At 37.6% G+C, this 17513-nt stretch overlaps 2 protein-coding genes across 2 annotated transcripts; one reads left to right on the top strand and one right to left on the bottom strand.

Annotated features, from left to right (window-relative positions):
* Positions 1–3709: 3709 nt before the first annotated feature.
* Positions 3710–4962, top strand: LOC108288263 (putative olfactory receptor 52P1). The gene has a single exon (XM_017507151.2). It carries the CDS (start codon positions 3710–3712, stop codon positions 4688–4690), a length of 981 nt encoding a protein of 326 aa, XP_017362640.2. The 3' UTR covers positions 4691–4962.
* Positions 4963–12657: 7695 nt separating this feature from the next.
* LOC108288292 (putative olfactory receptor 52P1) lies at positions 12658–17158 on the bottom strand. The gene is made up of 3 exons (XM_017507176.2): positions 16935–17158; positions 14155–14265; positions 12658–13836 (listed from the first exon to the last, which is right to left on the bottom strand). The coding sequence occupies exon 3, from the start codon at positions 13722–13724 to the stop codon at positions 12753–12755; it is 972 nt and encodes a 323-aa protein (XP_017362665.1). The 5' UTR covers positions 13725–13836; positions 14155–14265; positions 16935–17158; the 3' UTR covers positions 12658–12752.
* Positions 17159–17513: the final 355 nt, after the last annotated feature.

The raw sequence follows: 17513 nt of genomic DNA, 5'->3' as shown, positions 1-17513 counted from the left end.
TAGCCCCAGTGGATATCCCAGCCAACAGCCAACAACTGTTAGCTATGTCAGTAAGCCATCTTGGACATTCAGTCCAATTAAGATATCAGACATCTGGAGCAATAACATGAAAAATTGAAAAGTATCTTAATAAACAGATGTATTTGGCTAAGGAGATTTCAAAGCAAAGTACTGGAAGTACCAACACAATTTTTATGCTACATATGATAATGCACGTAAAAAGAAATATAAAGTAAAAATGAAATTGTTTAATGTTCAAACAACATTCAGAGTAAATACAAAGGTGTCATATCTGGCTAGGTTCAAAGAAGAAATTAACTCTCTCCACCACCGGCTTCTCCAATGACAAAATATTCTCACAGTGAAAAATGGTCCCAGGGTGTAGTATCATCTCCAGGAAAAGGCTGTAAGATCTTTTGCTAACAATAGAGAAATACAGGTTTTCAATTAGACAAAGAAGCTTCTAAGAATCTTTAGAACATTTTTTCAGAGTACTGTAACTGTCAGATAAAATCAGAAAGATAAAAATCTGAAAGGTATTTGTGGGTATGACTTTTGTCTAATAGAGTAAACTCTAAAATTTTTGTAGCAAGCTCAGTTTTTAAGAAAAATGTACAGATATAAGTACCATGAACCTTGGCGGAAAAGGCCATAACCATTGCAAAATAAAAGAAGTCTTTAGGTTTTTAACTTTATTAAGCAGGAAGAAGTTTGAGAAAGCTACTCATATGTAAATATAGGTCATTTTTTTGCTACAAAAATAAGATGACGTAGAATATAGAGTCAATTTCCCTGTGGTTGTAACCAAGCCATGGAGAATTATTCTCAGGGAGCAGGATTGGGTCCTTATTAGGAAACTGGTAATATATTTCTGGCTGTACTTTAGAATTACAATATACAAGTGGGAGTTACATAACTTTTCCACTATTTCACATACAAGTATCCATTGCAGTTGTTCTATCTCTGTATCACAATTGTATATTGGCTGTGTAGGATGCAGATAACTCATTTAATTTACTTCACAGATCTCCAAACCGAAAGAAGCTGTACTCATGGTGCTGTATAAAAGGAATGGAATCCAAAGGGTCTTCTTCATACTTTATCCTGATTTTGAGGCTGAGATTCTGGGCTTCAAATTGATCCCATAATGAGAAGGAGACTTTGGGATCTTCAAGAAGAGACAAATGTATTTTGCATATATGAGGATATGTGTATTGTGAATGTTGTAGGTTTTATTTTTCAAAGATGGCAAAACAATATTTTGCATCGCATTCACTTTTCTGCAATATTACCTCACCATTCTTCTAATAGGTAAAGTCTAATTTCTTTCCCTATTTTTCTTGTCTGCCCTTAGCAATGTTTTTTAAAAATAGATGTGACATTTGGGGATATTTGAGGCAAGATTATAAGAAATCTTACAGCTTTGTCATTGGTGTTTTTGAATATGTACTTTTTGGGCACTATAGAACACAACCAACACGCTGTGATAATCTAAAGTCATATGGAGAGGTCATGTGGTTGACAGCTTTGGCTGAGCTCCTAGTTAAGAGCACCAGTGCTAAGCTTGACTAGTTCTTCTGATTATAGCCACATAAGAGAGATATCCCAAGTGAGAAATGCCCAAATGACCTCAGAAAAACCTATAGCATCATAAGGGATAATAATAAATTGTTTTAAAACCATTGTTTGGGAGTGGTTTGTTATGCAACAATAGTTGACTAGAATAATTTAATTCTTAGTACACTGATCTTTCTTCCAAAGATCTTCACCACTGTGCCCCATCTACTTAATTCCTTGGAAATATTTCTGGAGTGCAAAGGATTGCTGAAGATGCCCCAAGGAATGTCTACAGCAAAGCAATTGGCCTGGGATGAAGGTGAGAGACTAAAAGTTAGAAAAGGCCAGAGATAGAATATGAGGCTGCTAACACTATTTTGCCAGTGTATCCATCAACAGAAGTTATACCTCTGATGCTTTAATTGGCATAATTACGCCAGCCACACAATAAACATCTCCCTGGCTCCCATACCTACACATGCTTGGGAATGAGGGCCTTTAGGATGCCCAAATGGTTAGTTCCCAGTCTAGTGACAGATTCAACTTTTTTTAAAAAATAAATTTTATTGTGTATATTTAAGATATACAACACGATGTTATAAGATACCTATATCTCTAGTATAAACATGTTCCACTATTGTGGAACACATTAACATATTCATTGTCTCACATAGTTACCCATTTTCCCCTTGCAGCAAAAGCAGCTACAATCTACTCATTCAACAAAAATCCTTGATACAATATACTGTTATTAATGATATTGCCCATGTTGCGTATTAGGTATTTTAACTTGTTCATTCTACATGTTTGCTATTTTGTATCTAATATCTCTATTTCCTCTCTGTGGCCCTAACCCTGGTGATCATTTTATCCTCTGTACGTTTTAAACATCCCCTGTTTCCAAATTTCACATGTAAGTTAGATCATGTGGTATTTGTCTCTCTGGGATGGGCTTATTTAATTTAGTATAATCTTCTCCAGGTCTATGTATATTATGTCAAATGACAGATTATCCTTCTTTTTTAAGCCTGAATAATATTTCATTGTACATATACACCACGGTTTATTTATTCATCCATTGATTCAGTTTTAACTTCACCCTCTCTCTCCTCAAACTCCTCCAAGATTGGCAAAGACTGGAACATTTCCTGAATTCCTCAGATTAATTATCTTCATCTCTTGGGAGCTCAGGCAACCTCCAGGGTCAGTTTTACACATAATAATAGTTGTGCCTTGTGTGTTGGGGAGTGGAAGGTTGGGGTTGGCAGAAATAAGCAAAGAGCTAATGCTGGGCACCCTGAGGACCTTTACTTAAGTTACTTAAAAGGCCACACCATTTATTTTGGACACCCAGAAGTGAAGTGTGGAGAGATGCAGGGCCATGAGTGTGCTCTCCAAGAGCCATATGGGTGTTTGGTAAGGTATACCTACATACATATGTACACACTCACACATACATTTGCAGAAGGTGTCTGGACCAGCTGCCTACCCTCTCACTGCCTCCCTTTCAGGTAAGTGGTTCTAGATAAGGGCAGGCTTTATATTCACATTCTGGTGAATTTCAGCTGTCCAGCATCCCACTGCCTACTTCATTCTTCATTGTCAATGCACCATTCTCATCAATAATGTTCCCACTCCCTCATATCCTGTATCTGCTGAAAATGTGGATTCCTTAATTTTTGGATGCAGAATTCTATCATACGCGTTTAAGTTATCTTAATTTAAAAAAATCAGTTTTGTTGAATACATTTCATCTTTTGGTTTCTGAGAGGGCTATATTGCATTTTGTCAGCTTCTCTTTCTATTCCATGCATTTTTGTTGCACATATCTCAAGTTCTATTCTTTATGTTGATACATGTTTATTTCTTAATATTGAAATATATTTAATGAGATATTTATTTAATAAGAACCATTTTGTTTTTAATAAAAGCATTTAGCATAGAATATATCCTCTTGAATATTAATGCAGTTATACCTCATTATTGCTACTGTACTGTTACAACTGTACTTTATGATATATAATATCATGATTTCAGAGTCATTTTTGCGTATAACATTTCAATCTTTGTTTTCCATTTTGAAGCTCTTTTAAAATTGAAACTCATGTCGCCTCTTTATTGTTCTCCATAGATACTTCAGCAGGGTGCCACCATGACTGCTTGCAATGCCTCACAGGGCCATCCTTCTTTCTTCATTCTCCAAGGCATTCCTGGCATGGAGGACAAACACAAATGGATAGCTATCCCCTTCTCCTCCATGTATTTCATTACTGTGCTTGGGAACTGCACCATTCTCCTCACCATTTCCACAGAGCGCTCCCTGCACAAACCCATGTTTCTGCTCCTCTGCCTGTTGGCCCTCACAGACCTGGGCATGTCTACAACCACCATTCCCAAGGTGCTGTGCGTTTTCTGGTTTGGCCAGAGTGAGATCAGCTATGAAGGCTGCCTGGTTCAGCTGTTCTTCATCCACTCCATCTCGGCCATGCAGTCAGCTGTCCTGATGACCATGGCCTTTGACCGCTACGTGGCCATCTGCAAGCCCTTGCACTATGCCACTATCCTTTCCAATAGCCGCATTGGACTCATTGGTCTAGTGAGTTTGGTGAGAGCTATCCTCTTTATTCTCCCCATGCCCATCCTCCTTCAGCAAATGCCCTATCATGCCAATCATGTCATCCCCACCACCTACTGTGAGCACATGGCTGTGGTGAAGATGGTTTGTGTAGATACAACACTCAACAGGATTTATGGCCTGGTGGTGGCCTTGTTGGTTGCTGGGTTAGACCTCTCAGCTATTGCTTCATCTTACGTGCTCATCATCCAGGCTATACTGCGTCTCTCTGCTAAGGAAGCCCACCACAAAGCAGTCAACACCTGCACCACACACATCTGTGTCATGCTTATTTCTTATACTCCCTCACTTTTCTCTTTTCTCACTCACCGCTTTGGCAGAGGCATTCCACCCCATGTCCATACCATTCTTGGCAACCTCTACTTCCTTGTACCTCCAATGCTCAATTCTATAATTTATGGAGTGAAAACGAAGGAGTTCCATGACAAAGTGACCAAATATGGTTGCTGGAGAAAAGAACCCGCAACCACTGCCCATGGTCAGAAACTTGTCTGCTAATCCAGCATCTGTGAGTTTGAGGAAGGAATGTTAAGTAGATGCAGTTCCTGAGGAAATCAACTAGTGATAGAAATGTGTTATATTGTCAGATTTAGCTGCCAAGATGTTTGTCGTTGGTCAGAGAGGCTAAGGCATAGGAGACGTTTTGGCCTCAGTAACTCCAAAGCAAGGAAATTATCCCCACTGTGAAATGAAAATAATGACATTTGCTCTCTATACCTGACACAGGCATTGGACCAATTACATGTTATAATGTCTATAAAAGCACTTTGAACAACACACACACACTGAACACATGTAAAATGAGGTAGAATGTTTCCATGCGGTGAGAACATATGAGCAACCAGTAACTTGCCCACCTTCAAATCAATGAGTTGTAGAATGCTACTTACTTTGCCAAGATAAGGCTGAGTTGTGTATGTAGGGGTGTGTGTGTGTGTGTGTGTGTGTGTGTGTGTCTGTGTGTGTTCAAGGAGAAGGTAAAATGGAGAAGATTGTTTAGGGGGAGTGAAAAGGGATAATGAAAGTGCAAAATTGAATTTAGTCACTATGTTATCCTTACTGCAGAAACCTTACGCTTGAGCAGCAGAACTGGTTGCTTCCTTATAAGCCTAGGGAATATGTACAGAAAACATAATCTGAAATTCCCAGAGAAATTTCAAAGGAAAAGGGGAAAATGGGAAACTCTTACTCTTAAAAAGTGGATATGCATTCTTACAAATTTTTATTTGTAACAGCTCCTAGAGGCAACTGTTCTGTTTGTCTCAACTAATTCCAGCATACGACAAGAATCTCTAGCAAAGAGAAAATTCTGAGAATGTTCTTTAAAGAGTCATAGTTATAAAAATCAGTTTTATATTGGAAATCTTGGTTATATAACTCTGCCAGGCCATTTCTCTGTAAATCCAGGAAGAAATCATAAACAAGCACTTGGGGTGGCGTGTAGAGTTCAGATCATGTGCCACGATACGTGAGCACATTAAGTTCAGGAGATATTGTTCATCACTTCTAGACATTGATTTGGGGTATAGTGTTAAACATTTTAAGACACATAAAGTTTGTGGCCCAAAATATTTTAGGGGTTGTCCTCACATTGTACAGCTAATATATAAAGGCAGAATTCAATGAAAAAGATACCTACTTTAAAAGCCACATGACCACTACTTAAATGAAACTCTTAAAATGGCAGGAAAATAAACGAAACTTCTCCAGAATGTTCTTCTAGTTATACTAATAATTAAGGCTTCAAATAAACAAAAAAAATTAATAGCGTAAGCTGAGAAAGGTGGGATATTTCAGATATTTCAGCTTGAAATAAAAGGTCCAACTTTCAAGAGGGGAAAAAAAAGAGAACTGACTAGGAAGCGCCTTTTCTATAAATGCAAGACCAGAGATCAAGGAAAATTTGCAGGAGCATTAATGGCTGAAGAACAGAGTACTGCTTATCTGAAATAAGTATTAAGTAGATATTTAAGCCATCACAAACCTACAAAGAAAAAAAAGTCATCAGCAAAATATTATAGTTAAGAATTTAAAGCAGCCTGAGGGAATCTTACCTTGACACTTGTGGCAGCACTGAACTTCCTTTTTGCTAAAATCTTAGAGTGAATTTGTTTGTTTGTTTACTCTGGTTGAAATAGGATTGAGGGACAAAAGCAGAGTTCAAATGCTATATGATATTATGGTATCTCTCTCTCTCTCTCTCTTTCTTTTCCTTCCTTCCTTCCTTCCTTCCCTTTCTTTCTTTCTTCCTTCCTTTTTTCCTTCCTTCCTTCTTTCCTTTCTTTCTTTCTTTCTTCTTTCTTTCTTTCTTTCTTTTTTCTTTCTTTCTTTCTTTCTTTCTTTCTTTCTCTCTCTTTCTTCTTTCTTTCTTTCTTTCTTTCTTTCTTTCTTTCTTTCTTTCTTTCTTCTTTCTTTCTTTCTTCCTTTCTTTCTTTGTTTCTTTCCTGATAGTTTTTATAAAAATTATGTCACTATTCAACCCAATCCAACATGTATCTGTTCATACCTATTTCTTATGTAAACAAAAATCTTCAAGTATTGTCACTATAAAATGGAAATATGTTTACACATTGTATTTTGAAATTTATTGTATAACCTAGCATTGTTTGGCATCAACCCATGATGGTATATATAAATTTACAGCTCTTTAAAAATTATCTTATAGTATTTTTTAACCAATCCTGTATTAGTAGACATGTGCATTGACTCCATTTCTTCATTTGTATAAACAATACCATGACTATAGAGCAGGGATTAGAAAACTGTGATATGTGATTTAAGTTTGGTCTGCTGCCTGTTTTTATAAATAAAGTTTTATTGGAATACAGTCAGACTCATTTACTTACATTATAATTTATGGCTGCTTTTGCACTAGAGTGGAAATGCTGATTAGTTGTAACAAAAACCATATCACCTGCAAAGCAAAACATGTTTACTCTCTGAAACTTCACAGAAAAATTAAAGGAGTAAAGGAGCCAGAGACGAAGAGAGTGTGGGGAATAATTACTCATAGTACCCTCTTCTCTTGCCCTCCAAATTCCTTTTAGTGTCCTGTGATGGTCATATGAATGTGTTACAGAGGCTTCCTACTACATGGAGCCTAATTGACTGAAGGGCCTAACTCCTGCAATTTGAAATCTATCATTGAATTTGAACCCAGGTGATGCCTCCCATTGGCTACTCTCCACTATGACTGAGTGTGGTGAGGATGCTGAAGGAAACCCATTACTGGGGAATGTGGGACATGTTGGTAGGCTCCTTGGTAAGCTGACTTCTGCTTTGCATCACAGTCTAAGATACTTTGACCAAAACTTCTCTTTCTTTCTTTTTAACTTGGGATTGAACTTACATTGTGATGTGACTGCTGTCCCAATCTATGATGATTTGCTTCCTTATTTTCTTTCACATGGTGTTTCTTTGACTAAAATTCTTATATGGTAAATCCCATCTTAGCATCTGCTTTGCTCAAGGGTCATAGTAATGCTAGTAACACTGAGAGTGGTACAAGTAGATAAGAAACTGGGACTTTCTGTCTGGCAGGCAGAGGATGCTCTCTTGATTGGCAGGTGGGGCACGATAGTACCTGAGAAGAGGTGGTAGTTCAGTTGTTATTTCGCCAGTGGAAGTAAAGGTGGTAAGTGCGATGATATATCCATTTGAAATATATGGAGGAAGAATTGCCTACAAAAATAATAGAGTTTACTGATTACTGGTGACTTATTTTGATGTTGTTTCGAAAGATGAGAGTCTCAGAGCCACTAATAATAGCTCATTGTAAGAACCAGAAAGCCTCAGTGGTGGTAGTTTATGAAGAGGCTTTTTATCACCTATAGTGGAAGGGCATACACAGTCAATGGCAGGCTGAAGACTTGCTTGGGAGACTCACAGGGGTCCAGTGAAGTCTAAACATTCAACTAAAGTGGTTCTATTACATGTAGGTCAATATGTTGGTAAAGAAAAGCTAGAATTTTGAAAACTGGGACAGAATCATTATTATCCAAATGGGGGCTTCTGAAGACTTATACTCAATAATGTTTGTTGGACCTTCTAGACATGCAGAGATCTCTGCAGCAGTCTGTTATTACTTCTGTACTAGATGATGCTATAGAAACTTATGCTCCAAAAGACAACAGGCACTTACTCACAAGGTGCTTCCTCCCCTTCTCCTGGCTGCCAGGCTTATAACTAAGGCTTCATTACTGCATAATGCAGCTAGGTACACTCTAGATCTCATCAGAGAATAAAAGAGCTGTATATCTAAAGAATTACAAGAACTAGCTGGCATGTATTGGCAGGAGCCAAAGGCAACCCTTGGGTTTGGATTTTGAAGATGCTTGATTGAAAGTGCTAGAACATAAAGGCTAGATGAGCAAAAATTAACTTACCTTCTCAGAAACAGAATGCTAAAACTTAGTGTCATCATTAAAGACTTGAAAGATGCCAAGGTTGTGGTGCCTATCACATATCTGTTTAATTCTGGTCCATGCAGAATGTAGATGAATCCTGATGAATAACTATGGACTATTTTATACTTACATAGAAACTCTGATTGCATCTATTGTGCTGGATATGGTATCACAGATAGATCAGCATACTTAAGGCCTGATGTACATAGGATGTAGTCATTGACTTGTATAATGTATTTTTCCTAATAATAGCTAATTGTAAGAACCAGACAGCCTCAGTAATGGTAGTATATAAAGTAATGGCAGTATATGAAGAGGATTTTATCACCTATAGTGGAAGGGTGAGTTAGAAAATTGAATTAGAAAAGTGAATCACAAACAGCATTCACATGGAGAAGCAATATTCATTTATAGTTCTGTTTCAAGACTATGTTAACTCTCCCGCCCTATATTATGACAGAGTCCACAGAGATCTAGACTTCTTGACATCCCACAAAATATCACGCTGATCCATAACGTTGACAATATCATGTCGAATAGTTGGCAAGATGAGCGATATTGTCTAAATATTATTATAGGACTTTCTCAAATACAAGCACTACAGAGGTAGGAGACAAATCCTATGAAGATGCAAGAACTTGCCAATTTAGTAAAGTTTTTCAGGGTACAGAGATCAGGGAAATACCAAGATATCCCCTCAAAAGCAAAAGTCAAATTGATATATTTTGCATACTCTCCTCCAACTCCATGAGGAAAGAAACACAGAGATTAAAAATATCCTTTAGAATCTGGGTGACACATCCCACATGTAAAAATATTGCTTAAGTTCAAATACTGGGTGATGTAGGAGGCTGTAACTTTAACTGGAGGCCGGGAGCAGCAGGCTCAGGCCATTGTGCAAGCATCTCTGCTGCTTGGGCCACATGATCTGGAAAACCTGTTATTGGGTATCAGTCGTGGGACAAGATGCAGGATGGAACTAATGTCAAGTTCCAGTAGGAGTATCACAATGAAGAATCATGGGATTTGGGAGTAAGGCCATACCAACTGCAGCAGAGGCTTTCTTGCCTTTTGATAAACAGCTTTTAGTGTATTATTGAGCCTTGGAAGAGATAAAACATTTGAACACAGACACTTCGGTAACCAGATTCCATGATGTCACCCAGTGACTCACGTTTCCTGGTACACAAGGCCTTTTTAGTCCTGTTACACATTGTGTCAGGGTTATTCTGCATGGTCAATAGAAAATGGCAGATGTGACAGTAGATTGTAACAGAGGCTAGGTCATAAAACGTTTTGAATCTTTTTCTCTCTTCCTGGTTTACTAACTCTTGGGGAAATCAGCTTCCATGGGCATACTCTAGTAGCCTCATGGAGAGATTTATGTGGTAAGAAATTAAGGCCTCCAGTCAACAGTCATGTAGGTATATATTCCAGCTAATGTTTTGTATTTTTAGTGGAGACGGGATTTAACTGTGTTAGCCAGGGTGATATCGAGCTCCTGAACTTGTGATCCACCCACCTCAGCCTCCCAAAGTGTTGGGATTACAGGCATGAGCCACAGCACCCGGCCACTCCACAACGTTTTTATTTTATATTCTCAGTTGTCTTTAAAAAGACAATATAAGCATAACAGAATGGAAAGATGTCTTATGATTAGATATATTAGGGTTAGAGTCCAGGCTAACTACTCACTACCAGTAAGTGTAACTTATGTAAAGAAATTGAGCCTTTGTAACTTAATCTGCAAAATGGATATTATTATATAAGTTGAGTTAAATTTAAAATAATTCAATGAGATATTATATGTATAAATACCTAGAATAACTATCATGGAGCCACCTAAAGAGATGGTATTTTTGCTGGAATTAATAGAATGTGAGGAAGATAATGTGGAACGCTTTATTTGTTCCTTTTCTAGGACAGAAATACCCCAACCTTAGCAGTTACCCTGAATTTTCTTAGAGTTTCCTATCACCCAGTATCTTCACTTGCTTTCCAATATTTGAATGCTATAATTCTTCTTCATCATTGGGATTATATTTTAATGAGAGCAGACTATTTAACACTTTATTTCTTTAGTTTTCTCTGAACTTTGCCATGCTAATCATGAAGGTGTTAGACATAAATCCTCTCTCAGTCTCCAACCTTCAGTGGGAGATCTGGCTTATGAAGAACAAAAAGGTACAAAGAGTCTAACATAAAATAATGATCTGACTATATTATTCCATTCTCCCACTGCTATAAATGACTATCTGAGACTGGGTAATATATGAAGAAAAGAGGTTTAATTGGCTCATGGTTCTGCAGACTGTACAGAAAGCATGACTAGGAGGCCTCAGAACACTTGCAATTATGGCAGAAGGTGAAAGGAAAGCGAGCATGTCTTACCATGGCAGAGCAGAGAGACAGAGACAGTAAAAGGGGAAGTGCTACACACTCTCAAACAACCAGATCTTATGAGAACTTCATCACAAGAACAGCAAAGAGGAAATCTGCTGAAATGATCTGATCACCTCCCACCAGGTCTCTCCCCCAATATTGGGAATTATAATTCGACATGAGATTTGAGTGGGGACACAGAGCCCAGCTGTATTCTGGCTTTACCTCTTTTCCTCCTCCTATGCCAACCTTTTCCCAACACAGCCTCCATAGAAACACTTTCATAGTTAAGAGTAGACTGGGCCATTTCTTGTCTAAGAGAATTAACAACAGGACTTGCTGGCTACAATTTTGTTACTCTCTTATATAGATAATATGATGTTTTCCTGCTTGTAGGCATCATCCTACTTATCTTCCTAGGCAAGACTGGGGAAGCCCAACAGAAAGGAGTGATCAGTAGAGAGCACCCTTTCTGTTCTAGATCACAGGAATTAAAGACGTTCTTAGAATTTATAGATTGTTTAGCTCACCACAGTAGAGAGGGGGTAAGAATTCCTTAGAAGTCATGGCTACAGATAAAGAGTATATATGACACTTATTCTCCATGTCAATATCTTTTGAAGAATCTCAAACTCAGTGATTTATATTGAAAAGGAGTTTAGAAATACTGGGTCCTTTCTCCTGATTCTAAACTCAGTAATCACATATGTTTAGATTGTGCTAAAGCTGTGATAATACTATGTCTCAGTAGTTCTTGTATTCCACAGTTTCAATTTAATGTTTATTAATTTTAACTTTTATCTGATTAAATACCTGTATTTATCTGATTAAATATCTGTATTTGTCTTATTATGTTGTACAATTGATCCAATGATAACTATGTATTTAAATGATTAGATAGAAATTTCACTCATTACAATGATTCAATACATATCAACAAAGCAATGCTTCATCAAAACATTATGTTAGTCTTTGTACATGACTTGAGTCACTGTGGAATATCACTTCAAGAACAGGTGGCTTCATGTTCACATATGGTTTTTTAAAGATGAAGTTCCTGGTCATTGAAGTCTTTTGAATCAGGTATACAAATACATGTTTTCCTTTGCAATAAAACTTTTTGAAATACGTATCTCAGCAGTCCCTGAATTCAGTCTACATGTATCATCCTCAAATTCCTTCATTGTTGTCATCACATCCCTATCATCACTATCATCTGGTCAGTACTGTGAACATATCACATTGTTATTTCATTTAAAATATTCTTGATGAAAAGAGCAATTGCCTGAAGAGTTATTACATGTTAAGGTGGTGTACTAAGATAATAAGTATACCACATTCCTTTCAGCAAAAGGTACTAGTTAGAAACAAACACAGGTAATTTGAGAAATAGAAAATAGAAAGAAAACTGAAGCAAATCTAAAGTCTCCATCAAGGCAAGAAAACATGGACTTGAATCATTGAAGAGCAATATTGTATGTAGTTGATAAACCTGAACACAGATGTGAATGTCATCAGGAGACCCATGCCATCAGAGTGTCCCTGGTAAACAGGTATATGAAGAGATAGCTTAGACACTCCTTTCTGTACTCCATAACTCAATGAAAGTACAAACATACTGGTCCTTCTTGTAAACTCCACCTGCCCCCCCCAAAAAAAAGAAAAATAAAAATAAAATCACTTATTCATGGTTTATTTTTTCCACAACTGATACAGAGATGCAACTGGGTATTGGATGGTTGAGCAAAAGCATTATCAATTAACCTTATTATTCATTTACTTGCAGGTTTATTGCTGGGACTCACATTCTGTGCAATTCCTCTGCACAGGCATTTGGTCACCTTGCCCCGTATTTCCTTCATTTTTATACCATAGATGATGGGGTTAAGCATTGAGGGCAGGAGAAGGTAGAGATTGGCAAGGAGAACATGTGTATGAGGTGGGATATTGTGACCGATGCGGTGGGTAATAGAGGAAAAGAGTGCAGGCACATAAGTGGCAAGGATGACAAAGAGGTGTGCTGAGCAGGTGTTGAGGGCTTTGCAGGTGGCATCTCGAGAGCTGAGGCGTACTACAGCCTGAAGGATAAGGACGTAAGAGAAGCCAATGAGTAGCAGATCAAGTCCCACAACAAGCAGGATCACAAAGAGCCCATAGATGTAATTGGGCCTGGTGTGGTTACAGGCCATCTTCACCACAGCCATGTGATCACAGTAGGTATGAGGAATGGCCATGTGGCAGAAGGTTAAACTTTGAAGTAGAAGAGGCATGGGCAAGACAAGGATCACACCCTTGGCAAGAGCCAGCAGTCCCAGGCGTCCAATTAAAGAATGGCTCAGAATTATGTTGTAGCGTAAGGGCTCACATATGGCAACAAAGCGGTTGAAAGCCATTGAAACAAGGAGGGCTGATCGTGTCACAGATGATCCATGGATGAAAAACATCTGAGTGAAACAGGCATTGGCAGCTATGTCCCCATCATTGAACCAGAAGAGGCAGAGGAGCTTGGGCACCATAGCCAGAGTGGATATGAGGTCAGCCACCATCAGTAGGGCCAGAAGCAGGTACATTTGTGAATGAAGTGTGGGCTCTGTGGCCACCAGGAAAAGGATAGAACCATTGCCAATGAGGATAGTCAAAAACATGGAGAAGAAAGGAACAGATAACCACAAGTGCTGTGACTCTAAGCCAGGTATGCCCATCAGCGTGAAGGTCACGAAGCTGGAATGGTTGAGGATTAGCATGGTAGAAAATAGTTGGTGGTTGTTAAAAAAAAGTTTAGACACCTGTCAATGAGACATGGCTGGTGCGTTGTTTTTACTGGGTTTGGGTTCTAAAGACTTGCTGAGATGGAGCCTAGAGAAAGATGGCAGAATGCATCTTTGGGATCATGAAATTCACAATCTCCTTTCAAGTCTATCTCTAAGCACCTATATTGCTTTCACAATAATTTTATTATGGGGCTTTGGCTTCTTTTCTTTATAAATGATATTGTAGTGAACATTTATTCTTACCTTTTCCAGTTCAGCAATTCCACATTTTAAGAAGTCTGACTAAATAGGATAAAATTTTACCTTTGATAGAAAGATGGAAAAACTTGATAGAAGGGCTGTAATTTTCTCCTTGGGAAGCTTCAAAAATATATAAAAATGGAGGAAATATACTTCTCCCCACCTTGTTCCAGGAGTGCTGAGCTGTTGGAAGAACTGAGTTCCTTTGATTTCATGTTTTGCCTCTCTTTTAGAGATCCACGTTTAGGTGGTGATTCCTTCTCTCCCCTTGGGGCTTTCTGGATTTGAGGGGACAAAATATGAAAAATATCTGCATTCCCATGTTTATTGTAGCACTATTCACAACAGCTAAGATTTGGAAGCAACTCAAGTGTCTATCAGCAGATGAACAGATAAAGAAAATGTGGTGCATATAGAGTGGAGTATTACTGAGCCATAAAAAAGAATGAGATCCAGTCATTAGCAACAATATATATGGAGCTGGAGGTTATCATGTTAAGTGAAATAAGTCAGACAGAGAAATACTAACATTGCATGTTCCCACTTACCTGTGGAAGCTAAAAATTAAAACAATTGAACTTATGGAGATAGAAAGAAGAAGTATGGTTATTTGAGGGTGGGAAGCGTAGTTGGGAAGGAAAGGTATGGTTAATGGGTACAAAAATAGGAAGAATATATAAGACCTAGAACTTGCTTGCACAACACTGTGGCTATAGTAAAAAAAAAAACAATTTAATTGTATGTTTTAAAATAACTAAAACAGTGTAATTTGATTGCTTTGAAACTCCAAGGATAAATACTTGGGGTGATGGATAACCTATTTGACATCATGTGATTATTACACATTGTATACCTGCATCAAAATATCTCATGTAACCCATATATATACCTACTATGTACTCACAAAAATAAAACATATAAAAATATAATTATAAAATTCAGTATCTATAAAATTAATGCATTTGTTAAAGTTGCCACAAATGATTATATGGAATTTCAGTGCCAGATTCTTCCACATACTTAAAACTGATTTTCATTCACAGAGCAACTGGACTAGGTTTAGTCTAAGCCTTCAGACAAGATATTAATTGATGAGGTATTGACTAATTTCTTTATTGATTCTGAAGCTAACAAGACATAAAGACAGAATGTGAATGATAATATAAATAAAGAGATTGGATGCACCATTACCGAGACAGAAGAATTATAGACCATAGTCTCTTACTCAATCCTCACTCTAGCCAGGACATCCTTAGTTTTTACTTGGACAACTGATAGAACTCTTTACTGATTGTTCTGCTTCTCTCTTGCCCACGTACTGCTTATTGTTCATAAAGCAGCCATGTTATCTTTAAAATCTTAAAAAATATAAGTAGCATGATATCATAACAGTTTATCATCATATCATCATAATGGCTTCCTGTTATATAAAGAACAAAATAAAAAATCTGTGCCATGATGTGCAAGGCACTGTGACATACTCCGATCATAAATACTCATGATCCTCATGATGTACGAGGAATGTCCTGGATTCAGCTCACCTCTTCAACTTCATCTTCTATACTCTCCCACTTGCTCACTTTATTCTTGGTCATTTTTCTCCTCTTTATGCATAAGTTTGTCCCTGCCTCAAGATACCTGTCCTTGCTATTCCGTCTTCCCACAGATCTTCCCATGACTTATTCTATTTTTATGTGGGTCTATGAAGATACTATTTCATCTTAAACTTCTATTTTAGTCACATTAAACAACATTTCAGCTTTTAAAACAATCTTTTTAAAAAACAAATGCCTTTATACTCGATGGAATCAAAAAGTAATTCAAAGTTCTGACAGCATCTTTGAAACACCTGAAGAGTTTAAAACTTACTGATATGTAGGTGCCAAGGACTGAATCTGAATGTATAGAACTGGACCCTAGAAACAAACTCTTTTCAGAGCTTGTGGGGGCCTTTCCCTGCATAACCATGTTTTGAATGACCAGCTCAAGAGCTGAGTCAGAAACTGTAGATTCCAGGGTGCTCAAAACTCAGTTCTTCTCTTCTTCTTTGTTCTTTCTGGCCCTTTGCTTCTCGTCTTCCTTCATTATTCTTTGTCCAGTAGGTTACCTTAATATGAACAGACAGTCACAACTCAACTCAATAAATGTTATAACTGAGATGTAAAATAATTTATGGAGTTTGAAGGGACTCTTCCTTGAAGAGGAGACAAAGAAAATTTTAAGAAAGTATGATTTATCATAGCCTGAAAAAACGACAAGAGTTAGTCAGATAGAGAGGTTGGGAGAAAGAATTCTGAATAGAGAAAACAGTAAGTGGGGAAAAGACAACATCGGAAAATGTAGGCATATTTAAGGAATGGTGAGGAATTCAGTGTGACCTTGCTGTCAAACACATGGAGTCCTGGAAACAAGATCAGAGGTGAACTTGTGATTGACAGCTTCTTTTGCCTAGAATTATTTTCACATCACATTCCTCTTTTCTTAACAAACTCATATTCAGCTCAATCTTATCCTCACCTTCCTCCTCTTGCCAATATCATGGCTTTGCCCATATCTGTGCTCCACTGCCTAACACTTAAGCATTAAATTTCTTTTCTTTAAATGATTCTTCTCATTAACTAGTATTTATTAAATACACACTGTGAGCCAGAATTTGTAAACCAACTCCACCTTGTCATGCTTGATAATGTGTTTGCATTATTTTAAAGTCCTAGATTCTTGAATCTTACACTCATTCACACCTTAAATCTTCGGTAAACTTGCTCACCTTTCAGAAGGGAGGCAGTACTTTCAGGTGTCTGGGATAGAGGGTTGCTGTAGGAAATAAATGCCAGGTAGATAGAATTAGTTAAAGCTCCTGATAGAAGGAGCTTAGAGAAAACAATCTGATTTTTAAAAGGAGAGGCAGTATTAATTTATTTAATTATTTAAATCAGAACTTACCTAGAACACTATATTCTTTCAACCATGTCCTTTTCTTCTGATTACCAGAGCATTGCCATTTGCAAGTCACAACTTAAATCTGCCCGTCTCATGTTACATGGAACACTATCTTTGCTGACCTAGGAAGAAAAAGCCCCTAAGAAGGAGCCCCTTGTCTACCCTGGCTCTCCCTTCTGTGTTTCTTTCCTGAGATCCAGCACACAAGCTTTCTTGTTACAGTGGGCCAAGCCTATCTCATACTACATAATGGAGATTTTTGAAGTCTGTGATTTTATTTTCCAAGTAATCTGGGCACAGCCATGACTCTCCAGAGATCAAGGACAGAGGAACAATGAAAGAAGTGGTTCATTAGAGTAACCCACTGGGCCTCTTACTCAAAGGGCAACATGGTCCCAAGGCAGTTCTCAGAGGAAAAGAAGAAATTTTGTTCTTTTCAGTTTTCATGTAATGATATAATAATGATGTTATGGGACTTTTTTCCATTTGCTCTAAAGTTTGTTAAAGTAAAAAATCTTTGTCAATTTTATATTACAATGATGAAATATCTTACAATACAGTGTATACAAATAAAAGTTTCTT

The sequence above is a fragment of the Cebus imitator genome, unplaced genomic scaffold, assembly GCF_001604975.1.
Source record: "Cebus imitator isolate Cc_AM_T3 unplaced genomic scaffold, Cebus_imitator-1.0 Scaffold370, whole genome shotgun sequence".
NCBI classification, from domain to species: Eukaryota; Metazoa; Chordata; class Mammalia; order Primates; family Cebidae; genus Cebus; species Cebus imitator.
Note: the sequence above shows the minus strand (reverse complement) of the source record. Positions and strands in the feature narration are given on the sequence as shown.

What these genes read in the sequence shown, in the direction of transcription:
- LOC108288263 (XM_017507151.2), top strand. Translation starts at nt 3,710, where the DNA reads ATGACTGCTTGCAATGCCTCACAGGGCCATCCTTCTTTCTTCATTCTC.
- LOC108288292 (XM_017507176.2), bottom strand. Translation starts at nt 13,724, where the DNA reads ATGCTAATCCTCAACCATTCCAGCTTCGTGACCTTCACGCTGATGGGC.